The sequence below is a fragment of the Sander lucioperca genome, chromosome 6 (genome assembly GCF_008315115.2).
Source record: "Sander lucioperca isolate FBNREF2018 chromosome 6, SLUC_FBN_1.2, whole genome shotgun sequence".
Classification (NCBI taxonomy): Eukaryota; Metazoa; Chordata; class Actinopteri; order Perciformes; family Percidae; genus Sander; species Sander lucioperca.
Window position 1 is genome coordinate 3,821,884 of NC_050178.1, and position 20,946 is coordinate 3,842,829.

Below are 20,946 nucleotides of genomic sequence, written 5' to 3' on the forward strand. Positions count from 1 at the left end.
TATGACCGCCAAAGACTAGATCAACTCAGAGAATTGCGAGAAATTGGCTTGGAAGAAGTATCTCTGAAAAGTATTTTAGAAGTAGGGTCAAGTGGGAGGGGAAAACGTTGTTTTTTCAAATTTGTAATAGACACTGGGCTGTATAACAGGATATAGTGCACTAAGGTGCTAGTTCCATAGATGGCAGCAATGCAACTTTTTGGATGCCGGATGCCGTAAAACCCCAAAAAAGAAGAAGAAGAAGAAGAAGAAGAAGAAGAAGAAGAAGAAGAAGAAGAAGAAGAAGAAGAAGAAGAAGAATGGGACAGGCACATGCATAGACATAATATCATAGACAGTATGCATAATATAGGTATATGTCTATGGGCACATGGATGTATTAAGAGAACAGGCAGAGGTTTACAGTAAGTTTTGACTCCTGTGTTTAGCACCTTCTGTCCATGTGGTGGCGGTAGCTCACCACAATCTCTTTACCAGCCGGCAGAGAAAAACACGGAGAAGAAGAACATGCAACGTTAGTTGGCATAAACAGCTAGCGTTATCTTGTATAGATTTAGCAACCCACCAAGACAAATTCATCAAAGAACATTTCATACCTGCGAACACACCAAACCCCACTTTAGGTATGTTTTCAACCAGCTAAGCGGAAGCGACAAACGCCAATTATCAAAACAGCTAACGTTAGCCTTTGGCAGCGGCTGTAAACGTTATGTTGTAACGTTAAACCAGATATAAACATGTTGACCTGGCTAATGCTAGTAACGTTAACAGAGTGCTAACCAACCTGTCTTTAGCTAGTGGTAATGCTAGCAGCCAGGACATAAAGAGACATAAAATCCACTGTAACTAACGCAAGCAGGACCAATTTCTTAATGGTCTTGTCGGTCAAAGCTAGCTAGCCTCGTTCACCGTCCTGTCCAGATAACCTATGCTAATGCCCGAGCCCTCTAAGCAAAGCTAACTAACGTTATTCAGGATTGTCTTGTTTTCAAATAACGTTACCATTTTAACTTGATAATGATAGGACATAGAAGGGTGGTCAGGTTTGCGACCTTGGAAGGCTTTGCATTATAATATATGTTATATATTCCATGTCATTTAGATGGCCTGCTATATTCTGGCATATATGGTCAAATGACTCGAATTATAACCTAACTCGACATCAGTCTGGTCTTTGTCTTCTATTTGTCCTCTATTTTGTGTCTTATGTTAACTATAAGCAATATATAATTACTGGCTATAGAATAATGGCTAGAAGGGCAAATGCACAGGTGTTGCAGTATAGCCTATTTGTTGTCTTTTTCATATTTAAGGTAGAGTTATGATCTTTCTCTGGTATCACTTTTCTTGTCCACAGAAAACTGGGTTCCCAGCGTATGCTGAAAAAAAGGATGTTAATTGTAGATTGTTTTGCTTGTGTTATAATATGTGGCCTCAAATAACTTAACTCCTCTCTTTCATGTGTCACTTTTCGAAGGTTTCATATTCTCAAGGTCACATTTCATCTGGTACAGTAACACTGTAACACCACTGGCAGTCCTGTGACCCAAGAAAATAATGTGCTGCAGCTGAAGATGGGTGGTAGCGGCTCCAAATCCAAAGGATTTTGGCCTTTTTCTGGCTCAGGTAGTACGGACGATCCAACCAAAGATGGAAACGAGCAGTCAATGGCGAGAGTTCGAAGTTTCCCAAGTGCAACACCTTTTGTGTTAACTAGACGAAGGTAAATATAGCCTCAGCATGTAGCCTCCATCATGCTTTCTTCAGAACATTCATAGAGATCTGTTCCAATAAGCATATTGCCGGCTTACAACACAAATACCCATATTGATATTCCTCTTAGTTCCCAGTAAAAGCAGATTTTTGTTTTGTTTACTGTATTAATTTGGAGTTTATAGTTTTATTAGTTTATTTTTTTGGGGTCCTGGTCCCTTTGCGCCCAGAATGTTTCAAAGAAAAATAGCTCCACATTGATGTGATGACATCTCTCAGTTCCTGCCGATGTGGCAATGCATATAGTTTCATTTTTAGTTTTACTTTATTAGTCATACAGTATGTAGGTTAACATGGGGTCAACGGAACAATGACGGTACAAGGCTGTGCCATCTCCACCACTCCACTACATGCTTTAAACATCATGCCCAACCTCGCCTAAAAAGGTGTACTATTGAGCTGAAATGTGGGTATGAAGAAGGCTGTTGGAGTTAGCCAATGTGGTTAAAGTTATTGGACAGAACTCAAGAATGTTTTATGACATGGTGTCAAGACCATCGAGAGACGCACCTGTGTTTGCACAGAAAATGTTCCCACACATTCACCTCTAGCCTGTGTTGTTGACATAAATTCACGTTGTTTGCACAACAATTCTGACCCATCCTCTGTTGCATTATACCGTAAACCAGGACTTGTCAGATCAGTTGATGTCTATTCCTTCAGCCAAGTTCCTAATATGGAAAATATGGATGGATAATGTGCCCACTCTATCTTCATTTCCCTCGTTTTTATTTGACAGGAGTGGACACAAGCATAGTGTTCGGCTGCTGCACACAGCTGTTGTACTGAGCTGTTACTGTACTCTTCTGAGTTTTCAAAACCAGGCATTTTACCCACAGGAAGACAGCTGACTGAATGTTTTGATTTTTTTTTTTACATTTTTTATGTAAACTACTTATTGTAAGGTAAAAAATTCCAAAGAGGTTTACTGATGAAGCCAAGGCATAAGCAAACTAAGCAGCTCGTTATAGGTTTTTAAATGCTCACACATTTGTGGACTCAACACCCTAAAACCATTTTGCTTTTGTTTTGGTTGTGTATCTTTAGTGGCTTTTTTTGACTAACTCTCTTTGTGTAGCACCAAATAGTAGCCTGTATGCAAAAACTAGATAAGATATACTTTATTGTCCCGCAGGTAAATTTGGCTCTAAGCCACTGCAACACACAACAAACTTGCCAACAATGTCACAATACACATACACCCATAGAACATATATCATACACTCATGCATAAAAGTGCTTAAATTCACATGTTGAGTGTCAAAACAAAAGACAAAAGTTTCAAATAATAAAACCAGTTATAATCAAACCAGATAATAAATAATCAAGTTGCAATATCTTAGTCATCCAATAAAATCATATTATATAATACTACAACTTGGTGCGATTTAATATTTTGAGTGATTAATGAATTTTTGTATCAGTTTAGCCTGCAATTTGGCACTTTGACAACTGTCGGCCTGAAGGCAACACCTTGAATTCTGGGTTTAGAATGTGTGTTGGGTCAGTCCGAATCTTTTGTGCCTCCCTGAGCACAGATTTTTCAAGGCTTTTCTTTTCCCCTTTATGATCTTCATGGCCGTTTGAGTAAGACGTGCAAGCTTAGACTTTAACTGTGCTGACAGGTTACCATAACATACTTGCCATTGTGATTTACACTCTCCAAAATTGTTTGATAAAATCAAATCATGAGTTTACTATTTACATCATAGATCTAAGGCTTCTCAACAAAAAACAAAAAAAACATCCTCTGTTGCAACCTAGAACAAAAGTTTTTCAAAATGTACATGCCATGTGAGTGTGGACGCCAAGATATTTATATTATAAACTCGATTTATGGGGACATGAATGATGTGATATGTGAATGATTGCTGGACTATGGTCACCAATTGACTTTGGATCGATTATCATCTCCCCAGTTTCCTTTACATTCACATTAAGGTGGTGAGCATCACAATGGTCCACAACAATGTTTGATATTCATGTCATCAAACGTTGTGTGATAAAGAATTACTGATAAAATGACTCTTGTAATATTGTCGTTTTAGTATCTTCTGAAGGTTTGGATACACACAGACATATTATGTTTGTACGGCTAATTAATTTGGTCTCTCTGCTGCAGCTCTATGTACTTTGATGAAGATGGCGACCTGGCCCATGAGTTCTATGAAGAGGCCATTGTGACAAAAAATGGACGTAAAAAAGCCAAGCTGAAGAGGATTCAAAAAAACCTAACACCTCAGGTGAGGAAATTATAATCCCTAAATGAATTATCCCTTACTTACCATCAGTAGTTCTCTGTATTATCAGTCCAAATAATTGTAATCTCTCTTGTGTCCTTCCAGGGAATTATAAAGCTGGACATCCCTTGCATCCATGTAGATTTCCCAGTTGTCCTCTGTGAAGCCTGATGATGTCTGAGCAGTGTCTCAGACTAGCCACTGTGTCAACTCCGTCCTGTGGTTTCCCCTACAGCTGGAAGCCTGAACCACCTTTTAAAATAACATGATCTCTTGATATATGTGATGCCCTTTTGTGGACAGGCTGATGCAATGTGTGCTGAGCCTCTGCATGTGATCTGTTTTGGCTTGTGTGCGGTTAGACACAGAATAGGTCACCAATGGAGATCTAGAAGGGTGCCTATGTGGCAAAACCTGCTCAGTTTACAGATCATGGTTTGTGTGCATGTAAGTGTGAATGTGTGTGCAGACAGAGTCCTGACTTTATTGCTGCGGATTGTTTTCTGGTATGATTCATAGAACCTTAGGAGTTAGAGGAGAATGTAACCAGTTCTTCCCTCTGTCACGATCATATCTGGAGTGGGAAAGTTTTGAGTGCACACTTGTTTTTTGACACCAACATGACTTGCTTTATTATGCAAAGAACAGGATTTGTTTATTGATAATAGCCTAGGGAGTTGACAATCAGTGGCCCACAAAATCTGAAGTGGATTAATGTCATATTATAATGTTGGATTGACTGGCTTCAATGACCTCAGAGCCACACATGTACACAGCAGCAGTGAGTCTAGTAAGAGATCCTGTTGTTTTGTTTGCTGCTTTGGCATATTATGTTTCACTTTTAATTTATTATAACTGTTTTTTTAATTACAATATCAAATACTCAACTGTGTCATGGTCTGTTTTTTATATTAATGCATTATAGCTGAACAGCTTATTAAAGAGCCTATACTTTCTCACAAGCTGTCAAGACAAAAGGGGAAAGATACGTTTTATAATCATGGCCTTAATAACTCCTGCAGGCTTACATTCTACAACTGAAAAGTTACGTGGTGGGTGTTTAATTAGCTGATTCTAAATTAAAAAATAATCTGAAAATATTTTTAACTCAAGATGCATTTACTACGTAGGAGTTTTTTCAATGGTTACATTCTCCCCCACCATGTACTGTATGACTGCCTGTAATGACATGACCTAAGAACTAAACTTAGGTCTGGGAAGTTAGACCTGCATGGTGGGAAATATTTACAGAATCTAAATCTGTGGCTTTAAATGGACTAAACTCCTGATACACACCACATTCTGCTGAGGAAAACTAAAATGTTGAAAAAGATGAAGGAAGTTACAGGAGGAAATCTCTTTTAATTAGCGTCAAATATGTCTTGCTACACCAAGTCTTTTTCTAACAATTATTTGGCAAGCTTATAAGAGCTAGTAATCAAATAACTTACAGACAGAGAATTCAGCTTTTTGGCAAAGGTTGTAAATACTAAAATGAACTGACAGGACCTGTTCACCCATGTAGTGGAATGAATGCTCCTGACCTCCACCTGTGATGAAATTAGCCACCTGCATGGGTAATTGCAAACAGTTGGGAGGTGAAGTGTGTGCATGTGTGTCTGCTAATGAAGCCTGGGTGAAGGTAAGAGAGGAGTGAAGTATACCAACACAATCTCCATGGGAAAGGGATTTCTACAAAGCTGTCTGTGATATTGTTCTATTCAGAGGATAAAGAGGGCTGTGCCAAAACCCACTCCACTTTATTGCTTCCATGAAATGATTTTACTCTACACAAGCCTTTTTGTATTTTTATTTTTTTAACCTCTGGATAAGTATCTTTTCCAGCAGTGTCTAGGGGAGACATGACTGCACAATTACTTTTTGTTGTTTACTTAATAAAGCTGTAATAATATGCAAGACCATGAGGTGAATAGCATTATTGAGGTTCAAAGAACAGATTTGACTCAGCAAACCACCCGTACTGTGGCTTTGCTGACAAACGTCTGAGCACATTTTAGGACAGGAAATGAAAGTAAGCTATTAACCACATAAACCATTACCTTTTATATATATTATCTATCTCCATATTATTGTTTACCTTGTCATTAAAAAAAAAAAAAAAAAGTGAGTAATTCTACTTTCTTACAAAGCTGTATGTTCATTTTTATTTTATTTTGGAAACAGAGAAATCAAGTATAGCTTAGCTGATTTACCTATGTACTCTGGAGGAGCTGTCTATTAGTCATGAGGTCTGAATGAGTATTAGAAAAAGGTAATAATGAGACAATGAGGTCAATTGTGTGAAAATACAAACTGTCAATATAAGCACCTTAAGGTGTATTAGTTAGGTGCAAACAAAGAGTAATTCAACTCTCAGAGGTACAATGACCACATTTAGTTCAACAAAAAAAAAAATCAATTGCTATTTTTATGATGCATGAGTCTTGGCATCTACATCAAGTCCCTATATGGTGAAGTCACTTCTTGCTTTTGCTGACCTTTGCATCTTAACCGCTTTTCGACCACATGAACTTTCCCCGGTATTCGGAACCTTTTGAGAAACTAGCCTGTGGTAATAACTTTTAGAGACAATTTGATGGCCCTCGTATAAGCTATTTCTTTACACACTTAACAAAACAGACAAACAACCTTGTGTTTGAAAGTAAAACTCAACATAACATTGATTTGAAATCACTTTTTAGCTGCATATAATGATGAACAAATTGTTGCATGTTTTAACATATCAACTCAGAAATGTGTGCTAAAATCTTTATAATGGATTCTAAAGCCTTTATTGCTATATCCCAAACTTCACGAGGATCATAAGTAAGCCATAACTGCAATAAATCCAGTTTCAGCTGTGAATTGGTTTCAAATGTTTTCAGCTGAGTCATGGTAAACTCTATTTACTGTGCTATCTGCTGCTTTGGTGTTCAAACTGGTAAAAAAAGTTACAAAGCTTAATAGAAAATCTGTGTGTGCCCTGTCAATGACATCCGAACAATGTGCTTTAAACAGTAGGCCTATAGATTTGAGTCTGTCTCAACCATAACAGTCTATGGTCTCAACTGGATGATGTCAGAGAAGCAGGCAAAAAAGAAACTCCTCAACAGAGGTGGAGCCTGCTGGAGGTTTAAATACCAGTTGGTGGTGGATTTTAACCCAGAACCTACAACTGTCTTTGTCTGCTCTGTTGAGGGGAACTCACATACTTTAATGATGAAGCACAATAAGAAGCTTGAGCTATATGCACCCTGATCCAAACAGCTTGACTGAACTACTTTCATCCGAAGATTAGAGAGGAAAAGGTTGCTGGTAAGAGACATTGTTTGGACACAGCCAGAAATTACATATTTTAAAACGTATTAATGATAATTGTGCTGCATCAACATAAAAAATGTTTTTTTTTTCTCACAGTTGGACTGCATTTGTTACTATTCCGAGCTAGCTCATATTCAAGCTAAAAATGTATAGAAGAATAACCTGAGAGCTTTTAAGTGACTTTTCTCAGAGCAGATGCAAGATATAAATCTGATTCAATTCCAAAGCACCATTACCAGTTTTGTAGTCTTGCATTGCCAGACCTATCACCACAGCGCTGTGGAGTAAGGTCTGGCTACATCACACATACATTCTAGGATAGGAGAAAAAAACGCTCTGGGTTGTTTGCATTTCTTTAAACCAGTAACAATACAGTAACGTGAGCTATTTAAATTTGGTAGATACATGGTTAACCGTAATTTGCTCAGTGTATCGCCGTGTGTAGGCTACTTCGTACCAAAACGTCCCAGTTAGATAGTAAATGCCGTAAACATATTCTTAGTAAATCCTTACATTCATTCACCGAAAAAACCAAGCAGGCCTGCTTTATTGCACGATTCAAATTTTTGTTTCAACGTTTTGAGATTGACCGTGCCCCAGTCAAGTATCCTGGAGATGTACTTCCGTTGATCCAGATAACCAATTTTGTAATACTAAAAGTATGCCTATTCTGAGCAAGATGCAAGTAGCCTGGATTTTTTGTAAATGATGGTCAAGCTTGTTCAATTCATTCTATGAAATACATATACACAGAAAATACAAATAAAAAATGTTGTAAACTGTCCACCTGCTTTTGCTAAATGCCATTATAAAAAAGAAAAGTGCCTAGTGTCTAATGCCCCATTCATTCATTATTCATTCATTCAGGTTCGATTGTAACGTTTACACTGTAAAACTTGAACTTAGCTAAAATAGGCTTCAGGAACAAAATACAACAACCATCAAACATAACGTGTGAGGAATCTGTTTCATATTTGGCCTTATCAATTAAACTAGCCTCTGCAGCATGGATGGCAGCAGTCAATTAAGAGCCATTCAGAGCACAACTTGGCGAACAGACTACTTTGATCGTTGTTCAAGGGGTGTAAGCGGCACTGGAATGTAATTTTACAGTCAAATTAATACCAGACAGGGTTATGATAATACTTAAGTGCTACATAATAGTCTTTTTCAAGTAGAACCTCGTGCTATTTTAATACAAACTGCAAAACAAGAATAATTATGTATTTCATAAATATATAACCCCCTACTCAGGAACTAAATGCACTGAACTGTTGTTGCTCAATGGTTTACCCGTCATCATCGCTCCTTCCTTTAGCTTAGCTGGCAGATGTGTCAATCATTACATCGCTGTGGAGATAGGTCTGCAATGTGAGACTAGCCAGTCATCAACATGGATTGAACGAACTCTGACTGTTATCTTTCACATGGCAGCGCGGTGGAAAAGTAACTTATCTGACGGTTACATGAGTGGAATAAGCTCCTGTGCTCAGCTTCATCACAACAGGTCAGACTGGACAGGGAGAACAAACAAGATGTTAGCTAACTTAGCACGTTCGTCAGTTTCAATGAAACTTTGAGCTAATTTGGCCATCTGCGTTTACTGAGTTCGTGTACGGAAGAAGTAGTCGGAGAGAACCTAAATGTGCTGCTGTCAAATGTTAAAAGTAGATGTTTTCGTTAGTTTTTTTGCTTTACATCTCGCTATAACCAACGTGAAACTTATTTGCCACCAACTGATCCCGAAGAAAATTACTCATGTAACGTTAACGGTATCGTCTATCAAACAGGAGGTGACTGCTATTAACCATACTTGGTAATAAGCAGTTTCTTATAATTGAACGTAACGTCATACATGTTATAGGTACCGTTTACGCTTTAACGTTATCCTATCACTGTGTTTGTTCACTGAAACTCAGTCGACCTATGAAATCATGTTGCTTTTACTAACTCACCTGAAACTATAAAATATTACCCAGAAATCATTATCCAGCAGTCGACCTAAAGATTTCCTATTTTCACAGATTTAATATGGGTGACATCATTAGAAAAGTGTTCAATTCCCTGGACCACCTTATAATATTTAGAATTGTTTTGGTTTAATTATTGTTTTTTGCCGAATTTAACAAAACTTCTTTATTTTTGTTCTCAAGAGAAAGAGGAGAGAAGGCTAGCAGTGACCATGGAGGCTGGATTTCACTCTCTCTTCACCACAGCTGGCCAGCTGCCTTGGTTGCTTCTGACTCTGTTGACATCATGGACAGTCTTGTGTTCAGCAGATATAAAGCAGACAAGATGGCCATTATATTCCCAGAAGCCAGTTCTTCTTGCCTGGAATGCCCCAACACAGGAGTGTGCCCCGCGACATCGCGTAACTTTATCTTTGGACCAGTTTGACATCGTGGCATCCCCCAATGAGGGCTTTGTCCGGCAGAACCTCACCATTTTCTATAAGGAGCGCCTTGGGTTGTATCCCTATTATGAGCGTGGTGGCACTGCAGTGAATGGAGGTCTTCCACAGCTTGCCAGCCTTACTCAGCACTATGAAAAGATGCCTGAAGGTTTGCAAAAATATATACGTGAGCCAGAGGCAAAAGGTTTGGCTGTAATTGACTGGGAGGAGTGGCGACCATTGTGGATCCGAAATTGGGATATTAAAGACATATATCGAAATAAATCTCGTGAAATGGTGGTCAAAAAGAACCCTCAGTGGACCCCAGAACATGTGGGAAAAGTTGCACAGCAGGAATTTGAGCTATCAGCTCGCAAATTTATGCTGGAGACTCTGAAATTTGCCAAGAATTTGAGGCCCAATCAACTGTGGGGCTTCTACCTGTTTCCAGATTGTTACAACCATGACTACAGGAGTGGTCTGAAGAACTACACAGGCCGCTGTCCTGCTGTGGAGATGACCCGCAATGATCAACTGAACTGGTTATGGATGGAATGTACAGCGTTCTTCCCATCTATATACATAGGTTCTGTACTAGGCTCTACAAATGATGGACGCCTCTTTGTCCGAAACAGGGTAAAGGAGGCGATGCGCCTGGCATCTGTTGGGGATGGATTAGCACGGCCTGTTTTTGTTTATACCCGCCCCACTTACATCAATCAGATGACCCTCCTAACTCAGGTTAGTTGGCTAGAGCAACAATTTATAAGTACAGGAGGCTTATACATTCATTACGTTATCTATAAGTTCTGTTATTATTTAACCATTGGATGGGAGGATGCAGTCGCCAGGAGACCACACATTGCTATGGGTAGCACTCAGTGAAATCAACATTACATGATGTTACACAACATCATTATTGTTTCAGCTTGGGCTGTGCTTGACACTATGATAACATCACTGCCTTGAGATAAAATACAGGTTAACGTTATACTTTGTTAAAAGTAGGGGTGGGAATCACAGGGTACCTCATGATACGATACACCGCTCACAATACCGATAATATCACTATATAGTAATTCTGCGATAATCAGTATAGCGCTGGACAATCCTATAATGATACATCATAATATCGGTCTAACTATGAATACAAAATGCCTGTGAAAAGATTAAGTGCAGGTTTTCTCTCTTTATTCACTACAAGTCCAAACTGTTAGAAAACTTTTTTTCAAGTTTTTCAGTCTGTAAGTTAAAATTACAGAACTACAGAGCAACTATGGGTCCAGACTTTGGACTTAAACATGGCTGGGGCATCTGTTATTTTCCCCAAACTGCTGTCTTCCATCCTGCTGAAAACCTCTTCCTCTTCGGCTAGTTAACTTTTGTTCAAGTTTTCCTCATTAATGTGTTGAGCGCCACCTCGAGGAGCCATGAAGTAGCGACGCTGGTAGCAGGGAAATCTATTTAGAGCGCCTTATTTTATTAATTAAAATAGAGAATATCGATTCTCGTATCGCACGAAAAAGGACAATGATATATTGCCGTGTCGATATTTTGTCCCACCCCTAGTTAAAAGTGTATTAGTTTAGTGACCATTTAAAATATTGACTGTAATGTTGAATGTTTGTTTAATATGTGATAATATTCCCCTCACGGTATGGTACACCACTGAACTGTTTGTGTAAATGTTTTGTAGACAGATCTGGTCTCCACCATTGGTGAGAGTGTTGCACTTGGAGCTGCAGGTGTAATTTTCTGGGGGGACACCTCCTATGCAAGCAGCAGTGTAAGTGTCATACCCTCTCTGCTCATTTGATGCTGAATAGCCTTGTGCTTATTTGTTTTGGGGTTAAAATAATTTTCTTTTTTTGTCTACAGGCCAGCTGCTCCATCCTGAATGAGTATCTTCAGGGACAACTGGGCCGGTACCTCCTCAATGTGTCTACAGCAGCAGAACAGTGCAGTCAGGTGGTGTGTAAATCACACGGCCGCTGTCTGCGCAAAATACCAGACAATGATGTGTACCTGCATCTCAGCCCTTTAACGCACAGCATCACCAGTCAGGGTGGCCGGCTGAAGGTTACAGGCCTGCCTGGCCAAGCAGAGCTGGCTCTTTTCCGCACACACTTCCAGTGCCAATGCTACAGTGGGTACAGGGGTGAGGCCTGTGCTCAGAAAGAAAAAGGGCAGAATAGAGCCTCCTCTGTCTTAGGGACCTGGCCTCTTTGCCTTTTACTCCCACTAGGACTCCTCAGTCTGCTACACTGAGGAAACTGAGAAGCCCCAAACTATTCACTGCTTCTGCCAGCCCTGAAAAGGACAGTTCAGACTTTTCAACATAAAGGTGATAAGTTACTGCACATTAGTAATGCTGATGCATTGACAACAGCAGACAGTCACTCCTGTCATTTTTATTTATTTTTTTATTTTTATTATTTATCTCAAACAGTCAACAATGTTGCAAAAGAAAACAAAACAATTAAAACCACAAAATTAAAACACAAACAATCAGAATTTACCAAAGACCAACAAAATGAATAATAAAAAAGGATAAGTTCGGGAATGAGCAGGCGGAAGCATACAGCTTATTAGGTCCTGCCCCTACTTCACAATATTATTACAAAACAAATAGATATGCAAATACAGCATACAATATTTCAGGTCTTACAATAAATTAGAACAATACAACAATACCTTTTCATTACAGTTCCATTCCTATGTTTCAGTCTATTCCTTTCTGTATTGGTCAAGTATTGATTTCTTTAATCTATTTTTGAACTGAATGATATTATGGCTCTGTTTGATGTCATTGTTCAGTCCATTCCATAAGTTCGCCCCACAAACTGAAACGCACATGCTTTTAACAGCAGTTCGCACAAGAGGTTGTTTGAACATACATTGTCCTCTTAGATGATATCCCCCGTCTCTTTCATATAACATTGCCCGTATGTTACACGGTCAATTATTTTCTTTAACTTTAAACATAAATTGTGCAGTTTTGAATGTAACAATGTCCATAAATTTCAGCAAATGTGAATTCAAAAACAGATGATTAGTGTGCTCGTAATACCCGGTGTGATTTATTATCCTGATTGCTCTTTTTTGCAATGTGAAATATTTTGTAAGGTGCTTTTGTAGGTATTTCCCCAAACTTCCACACAATATAACATGTATGGTAAAATAAGTGTGCAGTACAGAGTATGTAGTGTCAGAGATCTCCCAGTATGATGGGAGCTTTTTATCCCAGCACACAGACCTATCTAACAGGAATATTTGTGTTTGACGAGCTCCTTCACTGGCAGAGCTCCAACCTCATGACCGCCTCGTGGAACTAACGTCCATCCATCAATATTGCAACTGGTCATTAACTTGTAGCAAATGATGTCAAAAATCCGATCTGTTAAAGGTGTCTGTCATGCTCCATGCTGACCCTGACCTCCAGATGAGGAGATGCTGTATACCATCACTCCACATTGAATGGGACTATAGTGTAAGTAGAGGATAAAATGCATTATGAAAAAAAGACTGCTTAACCTAAAAGTTTTTTTATATATATATTCTGCAGTTCCATACTGCTGTCCACTTCAAACATTATAGTTTGTATCTTTTGGTCGATTAAGCTGTTAAATGTTAGCTTTATGAATGAAATGTAAATAGTTAATTATGCCAGATAGTGATAAATTATGAGAAATGGAGTCTTAAATCTTTTTGGCTAATAGAAACAACATGGCTGAACCTGCCTGTTTCAGTTCCAAATGGTGCCTTACCTGGTCTGTGAAGTGCTCTTTTTATGGTTGCCTTTGTTTACAAGTTGTGACTGTTGAGGTTTTTACAGCAGTGTTTATCTCAGCCCTTTGCTGGGCACAGGGCTACTGCTTTATACTAAAATTAACTCAAAATGCCGACCAGTTTTCAAGGAAAATCTATATATATATATATATATATATGCTGATAAATAAATGCCAAATATATGTTAATTCTTCAATTATGTGTTACTCTAAGCACATGTCTTGTTTACAATTATTTGATATGTAAGGGATCCTTTTGAACATGGTTGTGTTTATGTTAAAATAAAAAATGGCTAATGCTGTTATCAGATTTTCTTTAAATTCAAATATTGATATCAGCCTCAGAAATTCAGTAATGCTCTGGCTCTATAAATAATTTTAGTTTAGATTTGTTTTTGTGTAGTTTGACTTGCTTGTACAGCAGCTTGTGTCAGGGTTCCTACCAGTGACATGGGTTGATAGCAACTACTGTACATACAACTTTATATTCGTTTATTGCCAAGTAAATATATATTTGCTATACTGAAGCTAGCCAAGCAGTTTCATATTTATACAATAGGTTCTGTATTTATTCTCCATGGCACTGCTCAGAAAAGTATTTAATCCCCCAAAATGAGTTATGATACTAGTGCGCAGGTGGTGGTTTGTGCTGTTTTTAACAGACTAAATAGAATTCCATTAGAGCGTTTTATGTATGCTGCAAACCATTTTAAAATACTGCACTTTAACTACTTTTTTTGTTGAGGTGGATCTGGCTTTATTTCATGTTGATACTTAAAGAGGTGAAATCCTGTTCTCTTTTTATCCCAGTTAATGTGTTAACGCATTTAATGTTGGATATTTGTTTTACTGTGAATCTTGTAAAAAAAAAAGAAAGTGCTTCTATGCTTGTTATACCTCCCGTGGCTTTCTACTTAGTTGCATTATAACAATAATTTTAGGTTGTATTTGTCGTTATCTTTAAACATTATGTTGTATTGGAGCAAAGACTCCTTAACATATTAATCAGATTTAGAAAACCAGGTCTGAAACAGTGACTACAAACTAAAACACAGTTTATGGTATAGAAAGGGAAGATGTCACACATGTATCATGCAAATTTTGCCCATAGTACTATAACTATTGACTGTTTATGTTTCAGTAGTAAGGTAAATAAGTATGTATTAAATTAGGGCATTTACTGCCAGCCCTTTTCAAAGGCATACCATAATAATAATAATAATAATAATGATAATAATAATAATCTTTTAGGCAGCCGTTGCCTTTCATTTATTGCACAACAGTATGAATATCAATGTGATAGTGATCTGAACTATCTACTCTTATACCCACATTACAATAAATAGATAACCTAACTTAAATTCACACCATTATATGAATATCTTACTCAAGCAATATTCCAGTCTAGTTGAAAAGTGAAAAGCAGTTGGTGCCTAGAGGGTAAAATGAGGTTTTAGAAGCAGCTTTAGTGTTTGAGAACATCAAAGGGTTTTGTATTTTGAAAACAATTCATATTTACATTTTACATCAGATCATTTAATTATTTAAATGTTACTTTGAATGTATTTTTTTTATGTTTTCATTATTTTTTGGGGACTATATACTACTGTGATTCCATCCATTTAACAAAACATTTTTACTCTTTCTGGAAAATATATTTAAAAGAAATGGAAATAAAACAGTGGATGTGCTGTATCTGTATCAAATATATTAACGACTTAAATTGATCTGTGTTTTCTTTACAACAAAGATAGAGAAAACCAGATATAAGCTATTCAAAGTTGATACCAAAGCAAGTAAATATTAAAGAAAGTTAAAAAACAAAGAATGTCATGATGCCTGAGGATTTGAATTTCACAAATAGACAGTTTATTTGGCCTTGCAAATGCCAAGTCTAAAGTTAAAGGCTATCCAGATAGATACTAAAAGTTGCATGAAATACGTATTAGTTTTTTTGATTTGATGAATCAAATCAATCAAAAAAAACTTCTAATCCAAAGCAGGTGGATAATGTAGAGGATGATATATCCATCACTACACCTAAAAGCACAAGTGTCTTTTAAATCAACAAAGAAGGAAAGAAAGTTTTTCTTTGTGGAAAGTTCTTAAAGTAGTTTACTGTAGGTGTTAAGTTTTATCTTTAGAGCACACTAAGTATGAAAATCCAACTTATTTTCACTGGATAACATAGGCACAATTTTAAAAGAAACTGTTTATCTTTGGCAGATGTATTTTCTGATAGCTTCAGCAGGAAAGTGCGTATGGTGCTTAGTGTTGTTATGTGCAGCTCGTAATGTGCTCCGACGAGGAACAGACGACTGACTGAAACAGTTTATTCATCAAAATTCCTATGCATTTCTCGAGTAACAGTTTCTATTCAGTTTTTACCTGCTTATTGGTCAGGCACTTTCTATCGAAGGAACGTTGAATGTAAAGGTAGTTTCTTGTCAGTAAAACGATGTCTCGCTGGCGTTAAGCTATTTCTCCTCTCAGTTTGAAAAGCTAACGTTAGCTACCACCAGCATCGACCCGAAGCCTCTCTGCAACATTTCCCATCACTGGCAACCAGCAATGCAGAAGACATGACGATAAAGCAGACACCCTCGTCCACCTGTCAGTGAACGTGTCCAACAATTATCTCCTCTGTGTTGGTATGTTTTTCTCTGGTGCTGCATCCTTAATGTATCCTATAGCGTCCCACTGTAACGTTACAGAGATTTAGCTAGTAGTAAAAGAGCGACACATAGAGCTGATGTCTATTTGCATATTCAGCTAACGTTTTTTGCTCTGCAATACTACAGATTTTCCGCCCTTCATCCTGGAGGCTTAACGTTCACTTACATAATTACATTTCTTGTGTTTTCTTCTTGTGCCACCTCTAGTTCTAACTGTTGAAACATATTAACCTGGTTAACATTGTTAGCTGGAATGATTGAAAGTCTATAATTGTAGATGGTGTGTGGACATTTGAAGGATTCACCTTATTTGCCAAGGACCAAACTGTGACGCTTTTACCTTTTTAGGCAAATATTTCTTTCTATATCTAAGCTTCAGACACATAATTCACCTAATCAAGGTAGAACTGCCCAGCAGTAAGGAAACAAAGTTTAATTGTTTAGTGTTTTCATAGTTTTGGCCATCATTCCTACGTGTTGTTCTTAATTTAACTCATCAGGTCAATTGCTGACGTCTAGAGATGTGGCAACATTAGTGTACACAAAGCTTGTGTTCTTGTTCCTCATATTGTAACAATGCAGATGGTGACTATGTCGATAGTAATGATGGTTAAAAGCTATAAAATACATTTAAAAACCAAAAGATTGTGAAGAAAAAAACCATAGGTTGAACCACAATGGTCCTGATGGTTGGCAATTTATATATCCAGTGTTAAACAATTAGAAATACCTGCATGATCAGGATCCGTATGATGGGCTATCCGACAATGCACTGTCTACCTCTTTTCCTAGATCGTTCATCTTGACAAAATGAATTTTTTGCGTAATCGTCTTGTTGTTCTGGGCCTGGTGTTGTTGGCCACGGTACTGCTGTACCTGCTGCTGCCATCCATTCGCCAGGGCAGCATGGAGCCATCCCTAGAAGCTCAAAGAATGGGGCTGATGGCCACCCCTCCTCTACCACTTCCAACCATCAATGTGTCTATTCGCACCGGACAGCTACCTGGGGACCCTCCATTGTTCTTCAGAGAAGCTTTACCCATTGATGGAGCTGGACGGCAGATATTGCCAAGGTAAGTTGACAGGTGGAGTGACCTATTTAAAACATATGAGCATATAACATGCCTTGTAACCATAACCAGAGTAAACGAACCAGACAGCAAGGATGAAATATTAAATGTTTTTAGGAAGTGCAATTGTGCAGACAAACACAGGTACAGTAGTGATGCTAATGTAGAAAAGTACACACACCAAGAGATGTCATGATGTGCTGATCACTGGAAGTAGACTTAACAGTGTTTAGTTAGACATTTCTTTCTTACTTTCAACAGTAGTGATGCTAACCTACAGCTCTAACATATGGTAATTGCCTGGCCTGTAATAAAATCCTGAGAAACAAAATTGTTTATCTGTGCAGGTTGCAAGTGGTCCTTCTGCATGGCCAGGCCTTCACGTCCAAAACCTGGGAAGAGCTCGGTACGATGGCCCTGCTGGCAACTAATGGATATCAGGCCTTAGCGATGGACCTTCCAGGTAGAACTTGAGTCTTGCACATAATCAGCACTCATGCTAGTGACTGTAATGATGATATCACCTAAAACTGGATTATACACAAACTTTTTTATAAAAACATGTATTGTCTGATACACTAGTGAACTAGATTACTTTTAGAGAGCTCGAACTCTGGCTTGTGTTTCATGAGCTAATAGTGCACTCTTGTGGTCGAAAATCAGAACATGTTTTTTATCATTATCAGAATGTAGTCTTGTTCTTACATTGATCATAGATTAGGTCTGAACAGGGCACATTGAATGCTAGTTTCCCAACGCTGAGATGAAAAAACTAACAAATTTAGTATTCCTAAAAATTGGCAATATATGAAAACTGACATGTGTTATCATTGTGTGAGGTGTATACATGTTTTAGTCTTTACAGAGTTTGCAGTGTTGAGACCTTTTCATTTGCTGGGTTGCAATGTGTGCCTTGCTGTTGGTACACATGCATTTTTGTTTACTTTAAATTAGTCCATGGAGCTGGGTGACCTCAGGCAATTCCCAGCACGGCTCCACCTCACATCAATCTAAACAGAGGTCTAATTAGAATAACTCAAAACACTGTGTGTACACATTTAAAAGCAAACTTGTGTGAGTGGATGTTGATCTGAGCACACTCATTTTATAATTATGTTTACAATTGTGTTTCACAAATTGTTCTTCTTCTTGGAGGGTATGGAAAATCACCGGACTCGGGGTCTTTGAAGACTGATCAGAATCGAGTGGACCTCCTTTCAAGGTTCATGGAGTCTTTGGGTGTCAGGGCAGCTGTGCTCTTAAGCCCCTCCATGAGTGGACATTACTCCATCCCCTTCCTCATGAAGAACAGCGCTCAGCTACAAGCCTTCATTTCCATAGCACCAGTCGGTACCCGGAGTTACACTTCACAGCAGTACCAAGATATTCAGGTGAGGGAGGTAAAGATTGTGTGTATTCAAACAGAAACAACAGTAAACATACAATGGAGTTTAGTTAAGTAAACAAAATTTGCTGATTTTTCTCATGACAATTATGGTTAACATTTAATTTTTGGGTGAACTGTGCTTTAAATGGGGAACACAACACTGAAGCTGCGGTAAAACCGCTCTATGCTGGCAGTTCCAATGTTTTCCTATGAGGGACCAATAGTGGATATGATGACAAAAAATGTTTAACTGTTTTTAACTGCTCTTTAATGTTTAATTTTTTATACTGCACTGTAACTTTTATTCTCGTATTTTATCTGTTTTTAATTATTTTGTAATCATTTTTATGTAAAGCACTTTGAATTGCCTTGTTGCTGAAATGTGCTATACAAATAAAGCTGCCTTGCCTTGCCTATGGGGAGAGCAGTGCCGCCCAACTAGGCGCAGCACTACCCTTGGGGTCGCGCATTCCTCGGTATTGCTGCCGTGCGTTGCGCTCAAAGTTCAAATTATTTCAACTTTGACCTCGTTGCCACTCACCTTTCAAGGCGCAACCAATTCCATAACGTTCCTGCGCTGCGCTTTGCCTCTTTTCTCTGTGCTACCTCGCGGTTTTGCCATGGATCATGTGTAGGCGGCTTGATGCTTGACCACAATAACCCACTAGGGGGCCTTGTGTATGGAACATGTCTCTTTAAATACTGGCAAAGTACAGTGATGTAATACTACCTGACCACAAGTTTGCAGTTTGTTATTCTAAAGAAGCACAACTTTTATTAAGGTATGTGTACCATACAAGCACAATAATTACTGCATGGATGAAGGTCTTAAACCAAATTTGACACAGGCCCCTCCACGAGACAGATTTTCATCATCCCAGTTGATGCGATGCTTTAGTGGTGCAAGAAACCCGTTGACACACAGGGATATTCAGTTTACTATCTTAACATAAGACAGCCAGAAAGCAACACCTTTGTTATGCAATAAGTATACAAGAGCCACCAACAATTTAGCCAGTTATAGTAGATTTACCACCCACAGGTATGTGGGCTTGGTGTATCTTTACACAGCTGTGTGCTGATATTGTATGTGTATGTAGTATGTATGACTGTGAAAACAGGTTTTACTCTGTGTAGTCTCATCGTTTTCTCACTCCTACGTGCTTTTTTTTAGATTCCCACTCTAATTGTGTTTGGATCCCTCGACACAAATCTGGGTGCCCAGTCCCACAAGAACCTCATACAACTTCCACATCACTTTGTACTTAAGTTAGAAGGAGCTCGCCATGCCTGCTACATGGACAAACCCAGAGAATTTCACCAAGGGTTGATCGACTTCCTCAGCAAACTGAAGTGAGATTTGTGGCAGAGGAAGAGGAAAAGAAAGATGGAAACAATAGAAAGAAGAGGAAATAGTCAGAGGAACACTAGTCCCCTCATCAATGGTTTAGTGTGGTGACAATTTTGCTAAAATGTTCTAAGATCTACATTATTCTCATATTATCATAATCACCTGAAGCAAAGACCATTGGCATGGGAGTAGGTTTTAATACATGGAACATGGCATGTAAAACCTTGTAGTGACATTTACAATATGGTTCCATTATTTATACATTTTCAATAGTGTCACCCAAAAATACTAGTTCAGCTCAGCATGTTGTAAAATAGCTTCAGATTTGTATAGTGGTGAGTTTTGTTTCATGTCTTTCTTTGCTTGTAAAAACATGGAATGTGTTTGCTTCACTGTTACCATTTGTGTAGGTGACATGTAGGTTGCTGTAAATATGCAAATGTAGCAGGTGCCTGTGTTAGAATAGCTTCTATTAACTTCACATTTGACAAACAGATTTGTATATTAAGATCTGGTAACCATTCCAGTTTCCAAGAAAACATTTGCTCAACAAAAGCAAACAGAATTGATACACACTGTAATAAAATAAAATGTAGAATATGGACTATATGAAATAAAAATAAAAAGTAGCTCACATTTACAGTATGTAAATAATTATGATAAAGTTATATGTAATATATTTGCAATTAGTTTGGACAATCGTGCAAAAAACAAACTTAAGAATAAGAGATGTGCATAGCTTAAAATAAAAACTAAAATTGTGCGTTTTGTATCTTTCAGTTGATAAAGTGCCATGTTTTGCCACTGGCTTTTCCTTGGAGAAGGTTAGTTAGTTAGGTTTCACTTGGTCCCCACCTTGCCTTAAGTGATAAAACTCAACCAAATACAGAAACACTGCAGCACAGACGTAGTTGTGTTTTCTCACTTTGCAGCATTTTCCCTAAATGCT

At 38.1% G+C, this 20,946-nt stretch overlaps 3 protein-coding genes across 8 annotated transcripts; all 3 read left to right on the top strand.

The window, feature by feature from the left end:
* Positions 1–447: 447 nt before the first annotated feature.
* On the top strand, positions 448–5,930 carry tusc2b (tumor suppressor 2, mitochondrial calcium regulator b). 2 transcript variants are annotated; one of them, XM_031287638.2, is made up of 4 exons: positions 448–623; positions 1,478–1,723; positions 3,896–4,016; positions 4,119–5,930. In XM_031287638.2, exons 2-4 carry the CDS (start codon positions 1,575–1,577, stop codon positions 4,182–4,184), a joined length of 336 nt encoding a protein of 111 aa, XP_031143498.1. In that variant the 5' UTR covers positions 448–623; positions 1,478–1,574; the 3' UTR covers positions 4,185–5,930. The 2 variants fall into 2 exon arrangements, with proteins under 2 accessions (XP_031143498.1, XP_035858204.1); XM_036002311.1 differs by having other exon boundaries at positions 460–623; positions 1,538–1,723.
* A 1,240-nt stretch (positions 5,931–7,170) lies between these two features.
* On the top strand, positions 7,171–14,376 carry hyal2b (hyaluronidase 2b). Of its 4 annotated transcripts, XR_004897656.1 has the most exons (5): positions 8,503–8,841; positions 9,488–10,467; positions 11,423–11,512; positions 11,605–12,134; positions 12,935–14,376. XR_004897656.1 is itself a non-coding variant. In XM_036002338.1 (4 exons), exons 2-4 carry the CDS (start codon positions 9,517–9,519, stop codon positions 11,992–11,994), a joined length of 1,431 nt encoding a protein of 476 aa, XP_035858231.1. In that variant the 5' UTR covers positions 7,171–7,328; positions 9,490–9,516; the 3' UTR covers positions 11,995–14,376. The 4 variants fall into 4 exon arrangements, 3 of the variants coding, with proteins under 3 accessions (XP_035858231.1, XP_031143402.1, XP_035858232.1); XM_036002338.1 differs by lacking the exon at positions 8,503–8,841 and adding an exon at positions 7,171–7,328 and having other exon boundaries at positions 9,490–10,467; positions 11,605–14,376; XM_031287542.2 differs by having other exon boundaries at positions 8,497–8,841; positions 9,490–10,467; positions 11,605–14,376.
* Positions 14,377–15,798: 1,422 nt separating this feature from the next.
* On the top strand, positions 15,799–20,769 carry abhd14a (abhydrolase domain containing 14A). 2 transcript variants are annotated; one of them, XM_036002350.1, is made up of 5 exons: positions 15,799–16,164; positions 16,985–17,262; positions 17,607–17,722; positions 18,415–18,650; positions 19,821–20,769. In XM_036002350.1, the coding sequence occupies exons 2-5, from the start codon at positions 17,000–17,002 to the stop codon at positions 20,001–20,003; spliced, it is 798 nt and encodes a 265-aa protein (XP_035858243.1). In that variant the 5' UTR covers positions 15,799–16,164; positions 16,985–16,999; the 3' UTR covers positions 20,004–20,769. The 2 variants fall into 2 exon arrangements, with proteins under 2 accessions (XP_035858243.1, XP_031143455.1); XM_031287595.2 differs by having other exon boundaries at positions 15,800–16,165; positions 16,982–17,262.
* The last annotated feature ends 177 nt before the right edge of the window (positions 20,770–20,946 follow it).

What these genes read in the sequence shown, in the direction of transcription:
- abhd14a (XM_036002350.1), top strand. Translation starts at nt 17,000, where the DNA reads ATGAATTTTTTGCGTAATCGTCTTGTTGTTCTGGGCCTGGTGTTGTTG. An exon ending in GGACGGCAGATATTGCCAAG is followed by an intron (nt 17,263 to 17,606) that starts GTAAGTTGACAG and finishes TTATCTGTGCAG; the next exon opens with GTTGCAAGTGGTCCTTCTGC. An exon ending in CTTAGCGATGGACCTTCCAG is followed by an intron (nt 17,723 to 18,414) that starts GTAGAACTTGAG and finishes TTCTTCTTGGAG; the next exon opens with GGTATGGAAAATCACCGGAC.
- tusc2b (XM_031287638.2), top strand. Translation starts at nt 1,575, where the DNA reads ATGGGTGGTAGCGGCTCCAAATCCAAAGGATTTTGGCCTTTTTCTGGC. An exon ending in TTTGTGTTAACTAGACGAAG is followed by an intron (nt 1,724 to 3,895) that starts GTAAATATAGCC and finishes TCTCTGCTGCAG; the next exon opens with CTCTATGTACTTTGATGAAG. An exon ending in AAAAAAACCTAACACCTCAG is followed by an intron (nt 4,017 to 4,118) that starts GTGAGGAAATTA and finishes GTGTCCTTCCAG; the next exon opens with GGAATTATAAAGCTGGACAT.
- hyal2b (XM_036002338.1), top strand. Translation starts at nt 9,517, where the DNA reads ATGGAGGCTGGATTTCACTCTCTCTTCACCACAGCTGGCCAGCTGCCT. An exon ending in AGATGACCCTCCTAACTCAG is followed by an intron (nt 10,468 to 11,422) that starts GTTAGTTGGCTA and finishes AATGTTTTGTAG; the next exon opens with ACAGATCTGGTCTCCACCAT. An exon ending in CCTCCTATGCAAGCAGCAGT is followed by an intron (nt 11,513 to 11,604) that starts GTAAGTGTCATA and finishes TTTTGTCTACAG; the next exon opens with GCCAGCTGCTCCATCCTGAA.